At 45.6% G+C, this 17,332-nt stretch overlaps 3 protein-coding genes and 1 long non-coding RNA gene across 5 annotated transcripts; 2 read left to right on the top strand and 2 right to left on the bottom strand.

Moving 5' to 3' along the window:
• The first annotated feature begins 86 nt into the window (after nucleotides 1-86).
• On the top strand, nucleotides 87-4,771 carry LOC135369895 (BTB/POZ domain-containing adapter for CUL3-mediated RhoA degradation protein 3-like). The gene is made up of 6 exons (XM_064603478.1): nucleotides 87-427; nucleotides 867-1,126; nucleotides 1,518-1,570; nucleotides 1,727-1,925; nucleotides 2,573-2,863; nucleotides 4,303-4,771. Exons 1-5 carry the CDS (start codon nucleotides 262-264, stop codon nucleotides 2,834-2,836), a joined length of 942 nt encoding a protein of 313 aa, XP_064459548.1. The 5' UTR covers nucleotides 87-261; the 3' UTR covers nucleotides 2,837-2,863; nucleotides 4,303-4,771.
• A 1,826-nt stretch (nucleotides 4,772-6,597) lies between these two features.
• LOC135369892 (heat shock protein 68-like) lies at nucleotides 6,598-8,789 on the bottom strand. The gene has a single exon (XM_064603472.1). It carries the CDS (start codon nucleotides 8,660-8,662, stop codon nucleotides 6,740-6,742), a length of 1,923 nt encoding a protein of 640 aa, XP_064459542.1. The 5' UTR covers nucleotides 8,663-8,789; the 3' UTR covers nucleotides 6,598-6,739.
• A 593-nt stretch (nucleotides 8,790-9,382) lies between these two features.
• Nucleotides 9,383-10,226, top strand: LOC135370573 (alpha-crystallin A chain-like). The gene has a single exon (XM_064604346.1). It carries the CDS (start codon nucleotides 9,543-9,545, stop codon nucleotides 10,116-10,118), a length of 576 nt encoding a protein of 191 aa, XP_064460416.1. The 5' UTR covers nucleotides 9,383-9,542; the 3' UTR covers nucleotides 10,119-10,226.
• A 1,649-nt stretch (nucleotides 10,227-11,875) lies between these two features.
• Nucleotides 11,876-13,468, bottom strand: LOC135370572 (uncharacterized). Of its 2 annotated transcripts, XR_010415383.1 has the most exons (4): nucleotides 13,335-13,468; nucleotides 13,138-13,217; nucleotides 12,509-12,637; nucleotides 11,876-12,369 (listed from the first exon to the last, which is right to left on the bottom strand). It is a non-coding gene; the product is annotated as an uncharacterized LOC135370572 (long non-coding RNA). The 2 variants fall into 2 exon arrangements; XR_010415382.1 differs by lacking the exon at nucleotides 12,509-12,637.
• Between the last annotated feature and the right edge of the window lie 3,864 nt (nucleotides 13,469-17,332).

The following is a 17,332-nucleotide window of genomic DNA, read 5'->3' as shown; positions in this document are numbered from 1 at the left end:
ACATATTTTTCGATCTGACACGCGAATTAATACACTAATTTATAGCAAACGTTTACATTACTGTTTTGTTTGCATGGTTTGGTTTCTGCTTCTGAGACTTCGCGGTAATGGAGGACATTCGGTGGTTGGCGAAGCTGCGCAAATAGATGCGCCGCGTTGCTGCATTTCCCCTTTAATTTGTTTAGTCAGTGAGCCCAAAAAGTCAGCATTGATTCCGTGTACGCGTTGCTTTCGCCCGGGGCAGGGCTAGAAGACTCAAACATGTCGGGCGACCACCGCACAGTCATCAAAGGCAGTCCTAGTCAATATGTGAAGCTCAATGTTGGTGGTTCCCTTCATTACACAACCATTGGAACGCTGACGAAACATGACAGTATGCTCAGGGCAATGTTCAGCGGCCGAATGGAGGTGCTCACGGACTCTGAAGGTGAGTGATTCATCCCTTGACCACAGCCGCTCCCATATGCTCTGCTGAGCGGTCAAGTCGGAGGCCTTCAGCACCTTCAGTTTAACGTTTAACCGCATAATCATCATCAAGATGCTCACAAGCGTACCGGACGACAGTCAAGTTATGCTTCGAGCAGTGAGTTCTTAGGACAGAAAAGTTTGTCACCGGTGATTGAGATATATAGCCCACGCCCTTTCGGGACAGACTGTTCCTTCGTATTCGGTGTATATATGGCACGGGAATTATTTTATCCACTATTAATCACCACGCAAGTTAAGAATTTGCAATACCGTGCCGGCCCGCTGAATTTTACACCGTTCTGAACTCGCGATACAGAAATCTGTGTGTTGTTTTGAACATTATCAAGCGTATGGATGGATGTACCGGCGTGCCTAACCCAAGTGTTTCCTCGACGTAGGCTGGATCTTGATTGATCGCTGTGGGAAGCATTTTGGAACCATACTCAACTTCTTGCGAGATGGATCAGTCCCACTTCCCGAGTCGACACGGGAAATTGCGGAACTCCTAGCAGAAGCAAAGTACTACCTTATCCAAAACTTGGTCGAAAGCTGTGAAGCTACCCTGCAAAAGAAAGAAAGTCTTCAGGAACCCATTTGCCGAGTGCCGCTCATTACAAATGAAAAAGAGGGGAATCTACTCATCAGTACTTCGTCAAAGGTGAGGTTAACTGAAGTCCATGCTACAACGAAATTGTTCAGTGGTTTGTATTTAATTTCGCCGTTTGATGGTGAAGAGCATGTTTCACAACTACAAGCATTACTTTGTGACGCTGCGGTGTTAGTTGCTTTTACGTTTTCCGGATTTTTTACATGCCAACAGTTGTTGCACTTCATCAGACTTCATTTAATATGATATTGAACTAATTTTGTAATGCACTACGTAACTTTGAAATGGAATTTGCTCAAAGAATCATTCAGCTGATAAAAAAATCACTGTGCTGATATTTTTGTGTCGCGCAGCTTACCGTGTCGACACGTTACATCATACGCTTTGGACGTGCATTGCTTTTATTGCAGTCATTAACAGATGCTTTCTAACTTGGTTGCAGCCTCTAGTCAAGTTGTTGATCAACCGGCATAACAACAAATACTCTTATACAAGGTCAGTACACTGTAATTAGTGCTGCAGCATGTCATTATTTGCCAACAGCCGCCCACCCCGTTGTTTCTAGTCTTGGTCACAGTCAAAGTCCCACTCACACTGTTTCCACGTGTGGAAATCGTCTGAACTCTCTCATTGTCGTCAATTCTGTCACAGCACTTCTGACGACAACCTGCTGAAGAACATCGAGATGTTCGACCGACTGTCGCTGAGGTTCTGCAGCCGAGTGCTGTTCATCAAAGACGTCATAGGCAGCAACGAGATCTGCTGCTGGACCTTCTACGGACACGGAAAGAAAGTTGCCGAAGTCTGCTGCACTTCCATCGTCTATGCTACGGACAAAAAGCACACCAAGGTATGTTCCTGGGGTACTATGTATTTGCTAGAGGACTTGGTTACCTGGCCTTCCTGATACAGGGGAATGATGCTGAGACATGTCACTAAACATATTGGGTACATTTTCATTATACACGCTTGAAAGCAAGAGGCTTAGCTGATCACAAGTGATTCACGTCTCAAGTGCACCGGCACGGTACAAATCGTGAGGAAGCATCTGCTCCAAAATGTTGACATATAAACTATAAATAGGGCCTGAAGTTTTCTGGAAATATTTTTTTCCAAATTCGAGAGGTAAAACGCGGGGAAATAGACTCGTATTCGAAATTAACGTGAATTTGCGTGAAAAAACTTCCAATATGCAAAATTTTAGGACAAATTGGGCCCTGTTACTCTAACGAACTGTACCTATTTGGGATAAACGGTGGTATAAATGCGTTTGGTGCCAAACAAGCTAGTGTGCGTTGCTACAGATGTTTCGGTAAAAATCAAGTGTCGGCCTAAAGAGACCACCTTCAATTCGTGACGGAAATTTTGAGAAGAATTGAACTCTAAAACTTCAGGCTCTAGGTCTATAAACAAATTAATAATTTCCAACTTTTGTCTGCTATTGTGTAAATGATGACTCTCCCCTTCCTTGCCGTTCTTTTGTCCGCTGTTCCGCAGGTAGAGTTTCCCGAAGCGAGGATCTACGAGGAGGCTCTCAACATACTGCTGTACGAGAACCGCAACGGTCCGGACCTGGAACTGATGCAAGCGACTAGCACCAGGGGTGCCGTCGCGCGGACGACGACCTCCTACACGAGCGACGACGAGGACGACCGAAAGACCCCAGCCGCCACCGGCGGTGCAGCCGCAAACGCGAGTCGGGATAACCGAGAGTCTTCACACCTGGGCAGGATTCGTAGCACAAAGCAGAGCGGACCATAGATGTGCACTTTTGCAGTCTGCAAAGTGGTGCGTCTCCTTCTATTTCTATCGTTCGAATGCAGCGCAATCCCGTGAATTCTTCAAAATCTCATAATTCGAACTTCCGGATAATTCGAACTGACGCTCGGTTTTTCTGGCAAAGCTACATATATTTAAAGCCTGAAGTTTTAGGGTTTTACCCGATTCTTCCCCGAATTTGCACCCCGAATTGAAGGTTGCCTCTTTAGGGGTGAGACCCGATTTTTACCCGGCAAATTGCCCTCACTGGGATGCCTGTAGGAATGCACTAACTTACTTGTTTGGCAGAAAAATGCAGTTACATCACCGTTTGTACCAAATCGCTACAGTTAGTTTGAATAACTGAGCCCGATTTCTCCCCGAATTTAGCGTACTGGAAATTTTTTTCATCCGAATTTGCATGAATTTAGTGCGCCTGTTTATTTGCCCGATTTTTACCCCCCGAATCCAGGAAAAAATATTTCCCGAAAACTTCAGGCTCTATATATTATGTACGTACATCCAACTGATGTTTTCGCATACATTTCACAACATTTGGGCATTCTTTTTTTTTTCTTCTTCTTCTTTTCTTTTTGGACAACACCATTACCGCTCATGTTTTCGTGTCAGATTTTTTTGCACCACTTCAAGGTACATTCCAATTTCAAAGTGTGCATCTCCTTCAGTGCCGTAGAGAAACATCGAACAGCACGTTCTTTAAATCGCTGCTCGGTGCTGAAAACTGGTAAAACATACAAAGTCGAGAGAATGCTAGAATTTCTTGAAAAAGAAAACTCGCAGTCACAGTACAGATCTCAATACCGACATTACAGTCTTCGACATAACAGTAACTTCAATATTACGATCAAACAGCTGGTTCCCGTCGGCTCACCCGTTGGATCATTCCATAATAAGTGTCGGGGAACAAATGTGTATTTTTTCTCTGGCGCTCATTCTTTACAGTGAATCTATACCAAAAGGCCCACAAGCAGGTAGTTTTGATTCACCCATTGAAGTACATGTAAACAAGACACCTATACAACGATCGCTGTAAAAGTGTTTCCTCATGTGTAGCAATCAGAACTCTCCTGGCGTACGGTAAAATGCGTGAAAATTGAAAAGCAATATATTCCAATTTTTTATTGAAAACAAATTATGGTGATATTTTCAAGAGCGTGGGCCTCCGGGAGCACTAAATTCAGAACACGGTGCATTTATCCGAGCATGACCGATGGAAATTAGGTGCGGGTGTTGCAAGGTGCACAACTTCCAACGGTCGCTCGGGAAGTAGAGGAGGTTGCTCCCTCTCCACATCTTTCTCTCTCTCCCTCAAGTTTTCTTCTGGTTTTGTTGCATCTGCTGCATTCGTCCGATGCCGTCAGTGGTTCCTGAACGCATTTCGATGAGGAAAGGCGCATGACTCAACACGGAGATTTTTTTCACCTTTTTAGTGCCCGTGTTTCTTGCAGGCAATAGAGAGCTCAAGTTCACCAAGGCTGCCATCACAGAGGATATCCGAGATGAGAGAAGCATATCTAAGTTATGCGAGAAGAGTCACCCGACAACTATACCGTGCATTGTCCTCATCCCATCTCTCAGTGCTGCCACACAGGATGACAGGTGTTGCGTATCTGGAAACGAGGCGGCACTGTAAACGTAGTTCTTCCTCAAGAACAGTGTAAACTCTTCTGGTTCAAGCGGATATCCTCGAGTTTGTTGCCAAAATGTGCTATCCGTGCAAACGGTATGGAGAAGCACACGCTGTTGCGACTTTTGTGTTGTTTGGTGTTATATCTCAAAGCATTTTGCTGCCCTGTGTCACACTGCGTTGTGATCAAAGAGCAGTGTTTCAGTGCAACAATCTGTTGGAACTTTATGAAGCATCGAGAATTTTGGTTTAGATGGTCGATATTAAATAAACGAGTCCTTTTCTTTTTATCCCTGTTGTGCCATTCCAGGAGTGCATTTGTGGATTCCCAATTATTATTAGTTTACTACTTTACTTTATTTCACTTTACTTCACTTTATTTATTTTATTATAGAGATGGGATGGATCCAGAATTTTGAGAATTTGAATCCAAGGAAAGTTCTGCGAATCCACGAATCTTGAACCTTTTGAATCCTTTCTTTAGAAACAGTTTAAAAAGCTAAGAAAAAAAACTTGTACTGAACAGTTTTTTTTGATGCAGAATATGATACATTTGATGCATGATGTAAAACCCCAAGACTAGGGAACACGAAGGGACAGGCACAAAGACGAAGTCTCGATACAGAGACTTGAGACTTCGTGTTTGGGTCTGTCCCTTCATGTTCCCTAGTCTCGGGTGTCTTACATCATGCATCATCTTCACCAGCTCACTTGTTTCCTAGCCATTTTTTCATCATGATACATTTGTTTTCTATTTGTTTCACGCTACTCTCTAATGTGTCACGTTTTCGCGGATCGCGAGTAGTTTCGGAATCGCTACGAAGTGAGGAAAGTGAAACCGAAACAACGTTTACCCCTCACGCGCGTATTAGACAGTTTTAGTGTAGCGTACGCTATGGTCTTTGCGTACGTACGCTGCACAGGCTTGCCGTTGACAGATACCAATACAACCTTTTACGCGAAGATACAAGAAAAGGAAGAACAGTTGATTTAGAGCCTGGAAGAATATCGTCTGGCAACCAGGCGTTATTGCTTTTTGAATGGCTGCACGGTAGCATGCTGCAACACGTGCTGCAAGTGCAGTAGCGTTGTGGCAGTGGGTGTGTGGCAGCAATCTTGTCATGTCGACTTTGTGCCACAGGCCTGGTTGTTGCGCGTGGACGCTGCCACGACAGCACATGACCAACGCGGACCAAGGCAAGACCGTGAGTTAGACTGTTTCGTCGTCTGCTACTTTATCTTGATGATGATTGTACTGTTTCTCCATTCTTCCACAAAAGATAAAGATGGCATAAAATGATTTGCAGTTTGTGACTTTGCGTCGCGGGACGACTATCGCAATGTCCATGGTTAATAACGGATAATAGCAAGTTTATTTCCTCCCCCCCCCCCCCCAACCGGACAGGACCACACCGTAATACTGCTCAGCCGAAAGGAACAAGGGCAACATGCACTGCAAATGCTGAACTCGCCTTGTTCACTGAACTGATACTTTCGGCTGAACAGCGTTGCAATATGGATTGACACCAACTGCGCTATCCCCGACTCTTAGCTTTCGAATGACGAAGTAATTTACTCTGTTGTAACAATGCAACATTTTCTTACAGTTATATGCTCCCGTAGCGTCTTACATGGCCGCCGTGAGAAATTACGGGCCCCCTCCTCACGTCTCGAGTCTTAGCATTTCTTGTTTACAGGGTGGGTGCTATAAAAGATCAGTCACATTTTCGCGCGTGGCACAATACCTACTTGACAGACAGACTTCCGCTACCACAGAGTGCATAATTTGTGCCAGAAAAGCCTCCGAAAAAATTGTGGTTACCAGGCGCTGCATAACAAAGTAAATACGACCACGCAAACTTTCCGTCTTCATGCATTTACTATGCGCTATACTGATGTGAACACGGCGGTCTGCAAAGTGTTGTGTATAGCATCCGCCTAGGGGCGCTAGCCGACACGAATTTGTTTTCGCTTTTGACGCCGCTAGCGCCCCTAGGCGGAAGCTGCACTCAACTAGTGGCAGACCGCAGTGTTCACATCGGTATAACTATAATGGTTGCGTGCAATCATCTCAAGAGATTGCACGCGCACTTAATAGAGTATGAGCTTAACCAGGTTACGTCAGCAGGAAACTGCAGGTATTTATTGCTCAAATAAATACTTTGTACAGTATTTACATATTTACAAATAAATTACTACCTGAAGTGCCTCTTGACTAACGGTAGAGGACTTCTGATTTTCTAAATGGGCTTCGACCATCAGTCAACTTCTTCAACAGTTGGTCCAGACTTCTGACTGCTGAAGTTCGAATGCTTGGGGCCATCCCCACTGCTCTGGTGGAGCTTGCTCATGATGGGGCTGCAAGCCTGCTGCAACTCCTTCAGTCTGTGCTCGTATTCTTCCTTCTCAGCCAGTGTGTTGGAGTCGATCCAGCTGATTGCGTCCTTGCAGAGTGACAGCACTTTATCCCGATCAGCCGCGTCCAGCTTGCTTCCTGCCTCTTCAGCAGCCTGTTTAACGGAGTACACGTAGGACTCCAGTCCGTTCCTGGCAGCCACACGTTCCCGTTGCTGTTCATCTTCCTGGCGGTATTTTTCAGCCTCGCTCAGCATTCGATCAATATCTTCCTTGCTCAGCCGTCCTTTGTCATTCGTTATGCGGATCGATTCTTGCTTCCCGGTGCTTTTGTCCCGAGCAGAGACGTGTAAGATACCATTGGCATCGAGGTCAAACGTCACTTCGATCTGCGGAACTCCTCGGGGAGCTGGAGGGATACCGTTGAGGTTGAAGGTTCCCAGAAGGTGGTTGTCTTTCGTCATGGCCCGTTCACCTTCGTACACCTGAATCGTGACTGCAGGTTGGTTGTCCGAATAAGTCGTGAAGGTCTGCGACGTCTTGCACGGGATACGGCTGTTCCGTTCGACGATCTTTGTCATGACGCCACCGGCAGTCTCGATGCCTAAGGAAAGAGGGGCGACGTCAACCAGAAGGACGTCCCGGATCGCCTCGCTACTGTCTCCGCTGAGGACTGCAGCTTGGACAGCAGCTCCGTAGGCGACGGCTTCATCCGGGTTGATGGACATCGATAGGTCTTTGCCGTTGAAGTAGTCGCGGAGCAGTTTCTGAATCTTGGGAATTCGGGTCGACCCGCCAACGAGGACGACGTCGTGGATTTGAGACTTGCCCATCTTGGCGTCATTGAGGGCCCGTTCCACCGGTTCGAGCGTGCTGCGGAAGAGGTCCATGCAGAGTTCTTCGAAGCGAGCGCGTGTGATCTTGCTGTAGAAGTCGATGCCTTCGAAGAGGGCGTCGATTTCGATGCTCGCTTCTGCACTGCTGGACAGAGTCCTCTTGGCTCGCTCGCAGGCAGTTCGTAGACGACGTAGAGCTCTGGCACTCTTACGGAGGTCTTTGCGGTGCTTTCTCTGGAACTCTTCGACGAAGTGGGTCACCATCCTGTTGTCGAAGTCTTCTCCTCCGAGATGTGTGTCTCCCGCTGTGGAGCGGACTTCGAACATGGAGCCCTCATCGATGGTAAGGACAGACACGTCGAAAGTGCCTCCGCCCAAGTCGAAAATTAAGACATTTTTCTCGCCTTGGAGGTTCTTGTCAAGACCGTAAGCCAGAGCAGCAGCTGTTGGTTCGTTGATGATCCTGAGTACGTTGAGTCCGGCTATGGCTCCCGCGTCTTTCGTCGCCTGACGTTGCGAATCGTTGAAGTAGGCTGGGACGGTGACGACTGCATCGGTCACTGTTTGACCCAAGTACGCTTCAGCCGTCTCTTTCATCTTGGTCAGGACCATTGCGCTGATCTCCTCGGGATTGAACCTCTTCTGTTCCCCTTTGAACTCGACGGCTATCTTTGGCTTGCCACAATCTGAGACGACTTTGAAAGGCCAGTGTTTGAGATCTCCCTGGATCTTGGGGTCGTCGTACTTGCGTCCGATGAGACGCTTGGCGTCAAACACTGTGTTCTCGGGGTTGAGGGCGACTTGTGACTTTGCAGCATCTCCGATGAGCCGTTCGGTGTCGGTGAAGGCGACGTAGCTCGGCGTCGTCCGGTTGCCTTGATCGTTGGCGATGATTTCCACACGACCATTCTGGAAGACACCGACGCAGGAATACGTGGTTCCCAAATCGATGCCAATGGCCGGGGCTCCACTCTTGGTTCGTGAAGGCATTCTGTAGCGTGCGTGGATTCTCTCGAAGAGAACGTTGAACTTGCTTTGAAAAGCGTTGCTTTGAAACTTCAATGATTACTGGCCAGCGCGAGCGAGCGCTATTTATACGGCGCTCTCGCCTTCGCGAACCGTCGGGAACGGCCCAGAATGGAATTGACGAACCACATGCCGTCTACTGTCTGACGTCATGTGGAGCAGACGAGCAAGCGCTCGATTGTTCCTGAATGATCCACGCGCTGTGACCCGCGTCGTCTGCTAGCGGTCGTCGAAGCAGAAAATGGTCAATATTCGCGTCAGTTTATCAGCACGGTTTCATTTTTGTTATGTAATAGCTGCTGAATGGAACAATAAAAGTGGTATTACAAGTATAGAGTTTTCACGGTATGAAACCATAATAGAGCAACTCTCAGCGTCCCGAGGATCTTCGAGAAGTTTCTTCATAGTTGTGAAGCGCGCGCTCTCAGCACGTGACCCTCTGAACCAATGGGAAGTCGCTTGTGACCTTGTCTCCGCGTCGTCTGCTAGCGGTCATAGAAGTAGAAAATCGTCAGTATTCGCGTCATATAAGCTTCAATCGCCTAATAAAATAGCACAGTTTCATTTATGTTATGGAATAGCTACTGAATCGAACAATAAAAGTGGTGTTACAAGCAGAGCTTGCACGGTATTAAGCTATAATGACCGAGACGAGTCTCGGCATTTCGAGAATCTTCGAGAAGTTTCTCCGCACTTGTGAAGCGCGCGCTCTCAGCACGTGACCCTCAACCAATGAACAGTCGTTTCTGGAATCTTCTCCGCCCTCCCGGAAAGCTTGGCAGCGAGTATAAAAGGCGAGACGCGCTCTTGAAGCGCGTCTCGCAATTTGAAACCTGACAGCAAGATGCCGAAGAGTGTTTGCTCTCTGCGCAAGCGACCTCACCCTTACATGGCCGTTTGTCCACGTGGTATTATGAGGAATATCTCCGACGCAATGGGCATCGCCGAACAGTTTCTCAGAGAACCTTCCATCGACGACGGCGACATCTTCTCTCCACACACGTACCGCTGGTTCCTGGCTCCGCTAAAAGGAATCTTGGATGAAAAGGAAAATGTGGAAATGGACCAATCCGTCGTACCCGACGGAGTTACGTCGGAAGAGTTCTCGGTCAACATGAACGTGAGGAACTTCTCTCCGGAAGAGGTTTCTGTGAAGACTGTGGACAACTGCATCGAGATTCATGCGAAGCACGAAGAGAAGTCGGATGATCGTGGCTACTTCCATCGAGAGTTCACCAGACGTATCGTCCTGCCAGAGGATGTGGACCCAGAATCGATCACCTGCACGATGTCTGCTAAGGGTTCCTTGCAGCTTCGGGCTCCACGGAGCAAATCCATCGAGTGCAAAGAAAGGACTGTTCCTATTTCTGTTGAACATGTGAAGCGAGCCGTTGAAAATGATCCCAAACAGATATCTTAATTTTATCACGCGAAGTTTATAGACATTGTATATAATATCATCCTCATCGTGAACGACTGTTTTATATTTATGAAATTGTTGACGTAAATAAACGCAACACATTTTTAAGTCACAGTCTGATATTTTTGTTGTTCTTTTTTTATAAGCTGCGTTCAAACTACAAACAGTTGTGCTGAAGGAAAGCAACGAGTCAATGTCGCAATTAATTAGCTGAATGTCGAGAATATTGGCGCCATGTAGCCTGTCCACAGAGCACTATATCCTGCAAAGTTCATAAATAAATTACTACGATTACTAAATTTACGAAATTCTCTCTATATTGCGGAGTTGATAAATTACTACGCCTCCGCCCTTATAAAGCAAGGCTTGACGCGGTCCTAATTGCGATGACACGCAATTGCTATACCTGCTGATTGAGTGACACATGACAGCTGACTGTACCTGCGGATTGGTTCGGCCAGTTTTTCGTGACATGCGGTTCAGCCTGTAAAGCCACAGCTTCTTCGCGGGATGAGAGAAAGAGAGAAAAATAAAACTTGGTATGGAGTAGAAGCGGAGATATATATTCAAATAAATACGTTGATAACAAATTCTTATGCATTATAATGCTTTGCGCATTCATTGTCACTTTACGTCCTCATTGCAATTAACCCATTCGTCCGAAATCTTACCCGTCGATTGTCCTCAGTGGAAGGGCAGCCATGCCTTACCAAATTTCAACGCTCTTCAGTGAAAGAAAGAAAAACGATTTTATCTCAGTCCACTCGTCAGTTCGCGCGCGTTATCAGCGGGTTCAGTTCAAAAATTTCACAAATAGTGCAGTGAAGTTGGTCTGCTTATAGTGTGGCGACAAGAGTTTCACAGTACGCGTACTACATTGCTGGGCTGATGCGCCAGAATCATCGTGATCTGACAGGCGTTTTCTTGTCCTGGTAAAGAACACGTGTGTGGAATATGTTTCCAACTAAAAGGTACGGTACAGACCGTAGACTTCTGCTCGGTTGCCGCTTTGGAAGGCACAGCAAGGGAGCCACTGATGTTTTAGACTTAAGTCCGCGAGCACGATGTGAAAATAACCTGTTCACTGACGTCCTAACTAAGCCTAACCTAAATGAATGATCTCGCGTGAATGCGTCTCAAAGTTCGCAACAAGCCTCTCTGGAAGAAAGGGCTGTGTACTAAGCGAAGCCCCCCCCCCCCTAAAAGCCCCTTCAGAGAACAATCAGAAAGTGTAGCTTTCAGATGGCAACTGCATGGGTGTAGGGTATTCAGTAAGACGGGACCTGTGGCTCGTCCCCAGTTCTATAATACTTCCCACGGTAATGCCATGATATCAAGTAAAGTAACTGTTTTTCATGACACGAAAAGTTGACGGGTTGCTGTTTATTTTGTGAAGCGGGAGAAAACACCTGTTAAGGTAAAAGTGACAAAAGTAGTACTCAGAAGGGGGGGGGGGGGGGCTAGAATTGTGCACATGCCCTCCTAGAAGCTACTCTTTATTTTCCAGAGGGAGAATAACCTTAAAAATTTTGGCGCAGCAAACACCGAGAGATTAGTCTTGCCTTCTATTTTCAGCAAAGAAATGGAAGTGAGAATGAGCTGGAAATATGCACGTAATCTACAGAAGGTCCACTTTATTTTGCAGGTGGAATTGAAGAACCTTCTAAATTTCGTCTCAGAACACACTGTGGGGAACTTACGAAGTTTTTCTACTGTCGGTGTCACGGTCGCTCGTCCAGCCGGGAAGGGAACACAAACACCGTAGAAAGATTTATTACCTCGGCGACAACCTCCAGCATCCATCAACACAAATAGGCAATGTCGAAAATGCCCACAATCTCGCTTATCCCAAAAGCGTTCGTGCATTCGAACAAAATTACAACTGTCCGTCGACGTCCAAATCGATCAGGTCGTCAGGGAGGCAAGCGTTGTCCTTCGGTGTTTCGAAGCAGTTCCCGGCAGAAGCCGATGGAGGGTCGAAAGGGCGGCGGCCACGTCGATGCTTCGCGGGTGCCTTCGATGACTTGTAAACGACGAGTCCGCTGGTCACGTGACCGGTACGGGTTGCCCTCTCGCTGGCGACCAGGGACAAGTCTGGAAACAGTGGAGGAAAGCCCTAGTCCTGAGGAGGCGTGTGCAGATCATTCCGGGACAGCCTTGATAGCATGTTGACGCAGATACGAGTCTGGGACCGGGGTGGAACTTGATTCGGCGACCCGAGACCACCGACGTGATGTCCGGGGCACGTATACTATGAGGAAGAAAAATGGAACCGTTAGAGAGCAACTGAGAAAGCACCACCCCTCTCCCACAATATACAAGTCCGCGGTACAATATACCGGTTCGCGAAACGGAAATCCCTGAACAACGCGAGTACTAGTTCTAGTTACCGAAATCGTGACCGCTACGTGCGGAGACTCAGACTAGCGGCTGGAAGCAAGTCCGGAAAAAGGCTCCTGATCCGGACGTAGTTCAGGCGGGGCAAGCCTTTCTAGGTCCCCCAACTGCTTAAGATCCACCTGAGGGTGAAAATGAAGGTTATCATATGCTTGGGGGGAACACATTGGAAGCCTCGTGTTCGCCTCGACCAGCTAAAAGCCGGCACTCAGACGGGTATATATTTGATATCTAACGGGAAGACATCCTGGATAGTACGATCTCCCCGCGCTATCGCGTCGGACGGATCCAATAGATACGCTAGAAGATACAGGCGAAAGCGGGTATGGGTGGCAGATGGCGGGAATATCACGTGCAACATATCCCATATCACTGCAACCTACAGGATGCGCGTGGTTATGACTTCATTCAGGAATCTCATGCCAGTTCGATAGGCAGTCATATCACTTAAGAAGCCCAACGGCGCGTGCGGCGGTGGATCCAACCCAGTCTCTAGGCGGTACATAATTCACGTGCACGGCTCAATTGCACATTGCTTACGCTCTACCGTTAAAACGCCACCGGTTACAGCCTAGTGGTTGTGCGTCCGAGTCAGTGGTTGTGCATCCTTGGGGTATCATACCGGGTCATTCCGGGAGTCCGGGTCGGTCCGGGAGTGCTTGCCGTAAGCCAGTCCGCCTCGGGACTCTGATGCTGGAACTGCTAAATATAGTGAGAACAAAAAAAAGCACGACGCTGTTCAAACAGCTCCGAAAAGCAATAAAAGCACCGTGATAACACCAAAGCTCACCCTCACTCCCGGGGCCGAAGATTTATTACCTGTGCGACAACCTCCAGCAAAGTCCGCTCGATCATGTACACCAGGAAAGAATGACGTCCGAAAGCATCCTTCAAGAGTGGTTATATGAGACCGACCACACGCATACTCCCAAGGAGAGTGGCTAGCGCAGTCCGTCACCGCTCCTTATATCACCGTTTTCAGCGTCGCCGCCCACCGAACATGTGATTTGGTGATTGACAAGCGACCGCGCCATCTAGGAATAGCCAACACAAACATAGTAATGCCGCAAATGCCCACCAGTTCCCAAATTTTTACTCTAACAAAGAGTTAGTCTTAACTTTCCTGTTACTTTGAGCCAAAAAAATAAACGTTTCAGAATGAACTGGAACTATGCACATAATTGAAGAACCGCCCAAATCTGGCCTCAGCAAGCACTAAGAGGTTAGTCTTAACTTTTCTTGCATTTTGAGCCGAAAAATAAGTTATCAGAATGAACTGGAACGCTGCACATACACTCGGTAGAAGGTGCTCTTTATTTTGCAGGTGGAGTTGCAGGAGTAGAAGAACCTCGGAAATTTGGACGTAAAAAACTCCAAGGGGTTAGTCTTGCCTTTTTTTTTCATTTTCAGCAGAAAATAAAAGTGGCCAGAATGAGCTGGAACGATGCACATACACTCGGTAGAAGGTGCTCTTTATTTTGCAGGTGGAGTTGCAGGAGTAGAAGAACCTCGGAAAATTTGGCCGTAAAAAACTCCAAGGGGTTAGTCTTGCCTTTTTTCCATTTTCAGCAAAAAAAAAGAAAAGTGCTCAGAATGAACTGGAATTAGGCACACATACTCGGTAGAAGGTGCTCTTTATTTTGCAGGTGGAGTTGAGGCTGTAGAAGAACCTTGAAAATTTGACCGTAAACAACCCCAAGGGTCTTGCCTTTTTCCATTTTCAGCAAAAAAAAAAAAAAGTGCTCAGAATGAACTGGAATTAGGCACACATACGTAAAAGGCACACATACGTAGAAGGTGCTCTTTATTTTGCAGGTGGAGTTGAGGCAGTAGAAGAACCTCGAAAATTTGGCCGTAAAAAACTCCAAGGGGTTAGTCTTGCCTTTTTTTTCATTTTCAGCAAAAAACAAAACAAAAGTACTCAGAATGAATTGGAATTAGGCACACATACTCAGTAGAAGGTGCTCTTTATTTTGCAGGTGGAGTTGAGGCTGTAGAAGAACCTCGAAAATTTGACCGTAAAAAACTCCAAGGGGTTAGTCTTGCCTTTTTTCCATTTTCAGCAAAAAAAAAACAAAAGTGCTCAGAATGAACTGGAATTAGGCACACATACTCGGTAGAAGGTGCTCTTTATTTTGCAGGTGGAGTTGAGGCTGTAGAAGAACCTCGAAAATTTGACCGTAAAAAACTCCAAGGGGTTAGTCTTGCCTTTTTTCCATTTTCAGCAAAAAAAAAACAAAAGTACTCAGAATGAATTGGAATTAGGCACACATACTCAGTAGAAGGTGCTCTTTATTTTGCAGGTGGAGTTGAGGCTGTAGAAGAACCTCGAAAATTTGACCGTAAAAAACTCCAAGGGGTTAGTCTTGCCTCTTTTCCATTTTCAGCAAAAAAAAAAAAAAAGTACTCAGAATGAACTGGAATTAGGCACACATACTCGGTAGAAGGTGCTCTTTATTTTGCAGGTGGAGTTGAGGCTGTAGAAGAACCTCGAAAATTTGACCGTAAAAAACTCCAAGGGGTTAGTCTTGCCTTTTTTTTCCATTTTCAGCAACAAAAAAAAATACAAGTGGTCAGAATGAACTGGAATTAGGCACACATACTCGGTAGAAGGTGCTCTTTATTTTGCAGGTGGAGTTGAGGCTGTAGAAGAACCTCGAAAATTTGACCGTAAAAAACTCCAAGGGGTTAGTCTTGCCTTTTTTTTCCATTTTCAGCAACAAAAAAAAATACAAGTGGTCAGAATGAACTGGAATTAGGCACACATACTCGGTAGAAGGTGCTCTTTATTTTGCAGGTGGAGTTGAGGCTGTAGAAGAACCTCGAAAATTTGACCGTAAAAAACTCCAAGGGGTTAGACTTGCCTTTTTTTCCATTTTCAGCAACAAAAAAAATACAAGTGGTCAGAATGAACTGGAACGATGCACATACACTCGGTAGAAGGTGCTCTTTATTTTGCAGGTGGAGTTGAGGCAGTAGAAGAACCTCGGAAAATTTGGCCTCCAAGGGGTTAGTCTTGCCTTTTTTTTCCATTTCCAGCAAAAAAACAAAAGTGCTCAGAATGAACTGGAATTAGGCACACATACTAGGTAGAAGGTGCTCTTTATTTTGCAGGTGGAGTTGAGGCTGTAGAAGAACCTCGAAAATTTGACCGTAAAAAACTCCAAGGGGTTAGTCTTGCCTTTTTTCCAATTTCAGCAAAAAAGAAAACAAAAGTGCTCAGAATGAACTGGAATTAGGCACACATACTCAGTAGAAGGTGCTCTTTATTTTGCAGGTGGAGTTGAAGCTGTAGAAGAACCTCGAAAATTTGACCGTAAAAAACTCCAAGGGGTTAGTCTTGCCTTTTTTCCATTTTCAGCAAAAAAAAAAAAAGTGCTCAGAATGAACTGGAATTAGGCACACATACTCGGTATGTGTATTTTCATTCAAACAAACAAAAAGTGCGAAGAATGAATTGGAATTAGGCACACATACTCAGTAGAAGGTGCTCTTTATTTTGCAGGTGGAGCTGAGGCTGTAGAAGAACCTCGAAAATTTGACCGTAAACAACCCCAAGGGTCTTGCCTTTTTCCATTTTCAGCAAAAAAAAACACAAACAAAAGTGCTCAGAATGAACTGGAATTAGGCACACATACTCAGTAGAAGGTGCTCTTTATTTTGCAGGTGGAGTTGAGGCAGTAGAAGAACCTCGAAAATTTGACCGTAAAAAACTCCAAGGGGTTAGTCTTGCCTTTTTTCCATTTTCAGCAAAAAAAACAAACAAAAGTGCTCAGAATGAACTGGAATTAGGCACACATACTCGGTAGAAGGTGCTCTTTATTTTGCAGGTGGAGTTGAGGCTGTAGAAGAACCTCGAAAATTTGACCGTAAAAAACTCCAAGGGGTTAGTCTTGCCTCTTTTCCATTTTCAGCAAAAAAAAACAAAAGTACTCAGAATGAATTGGAATTAGGCACACATACTCAGTAGAAGGTGCTCTTTATTTTGCAGGTGGAGTTGAGGCTGTAGAAGAACCTCGAAAATTTGACCGTAAAAAACTCCAAGGGGTTAGTCTTGCCTTGTTTCCATTTTCAGCAAAAAAAACAAAAGTGCTCAGAATGAACTGGAATTAGGCACACATACTCGGTAGAAGGTGCTCTTTATTTTGCAGGTGGAGTTGAGGCTGTAGAAGAACCTCGAAAATTTGACCGTAAAAAACTCCAAGGGGTTAGTCTTGCCTTTTTTTTCCATTTTCAGCAACAAAAAAAAATACAAGTGGTCAGAATGAACTGGAATTAGGCACACATACTCAGTAGAAGGTGCTCTTTATTTTGCAGGTGGAGTTGAGGCTGTAGAAGAACCTCGAAAATTTGACCGTAAAAAACTCCAAGGGGTTAGTCTTGCCTTTTTTCCATTTTCAGCAAAAAAAAAACAAAAGTGCTCAGAATGAACTGGAATTAGGCACACATACTCGGTAGAAGGTGCTCTTTATTTTGCAGGTGGAGTTGAGGCTGTAGAAGAACCTCGAAAATTTGACCGTAAAAAACTCCAAGGGGTTAGTCTTGCCTCTTTTCCATTTTCAGCAAAAAAAAACAAAAGTACTCAGAATGAATTGGAATTAGGCACACATACTCAGTAGAAGGTGCTCTTTATTTTGCAGGTGGAGTTGAGGCTGTAGAAGAACCTCGAAAATTTGACCGTAAAAAACTCCAAGGGGTTAGTCTTGCCTTTTTTCCATTTTCAGCAAAAAACAAAACAAAAGTGCTCAGAATGAACTGGAATTAGGCACACATACTCAGTAGAAGGTGCTCTTTATTTTGCAGGTGGAGTTGAAGCT

Source organism: Ornithodoros turicata, chromosome 10 (genome assembly GCF_037126465.1).
Source record: "Ornithodoros turicata isolate Travis chromosome 10, ASM3712646v1, whole genome shotgun sequence".
Lineage (NCBI taxonomy): Eukaryota > Metazoa > Arthropoda > Arachnida > Ixodida > Argasidae > Ornithodoros > Ornithodoros turicata.
This window is presented reverse-complemented; position numbering and strand designations above follow the sequence as displayed.

Bases quoted from the DNA above. Each gene is read 5' to 3' on its own strand.
- LOC135369895 (XM_064603478.1), top strand. From the start codon at position 262: ATGTCGGGCGACCACCGCACAGTCATCAAAGGCAGTCCTAGTCAATAT. The intron at 1,127-1,517 runs GTGAGGTTAACT...ACTTGGTTGCAG, and splicing joins TCATCAGTACTTCGTCAAAG to CCTCTAGTCAAGTTGTTGAT. The intron at 1,926-2,572 runs GTATGTTCCTGG...GCTGTTCCGCAG, and splicing joins CGGACAAAAAGCACACCAAG to GTAGAGTTTCCCGAAGCGAG.
- LOC135369892 (XM_064603472.1), bottom strand. From the start codon at position 8,662: ATGCCTTCACGAACCAAGAGTGGAGCCCCGGCCATTGGCATCGATTTG.
- LOC135370573 (XM_064604346.1), top strand. From the start codon at position 9,543: ATGCCGAAGAGTGTTTGCTCTCTGCGCAAGCGACCTCACCCTTACATG.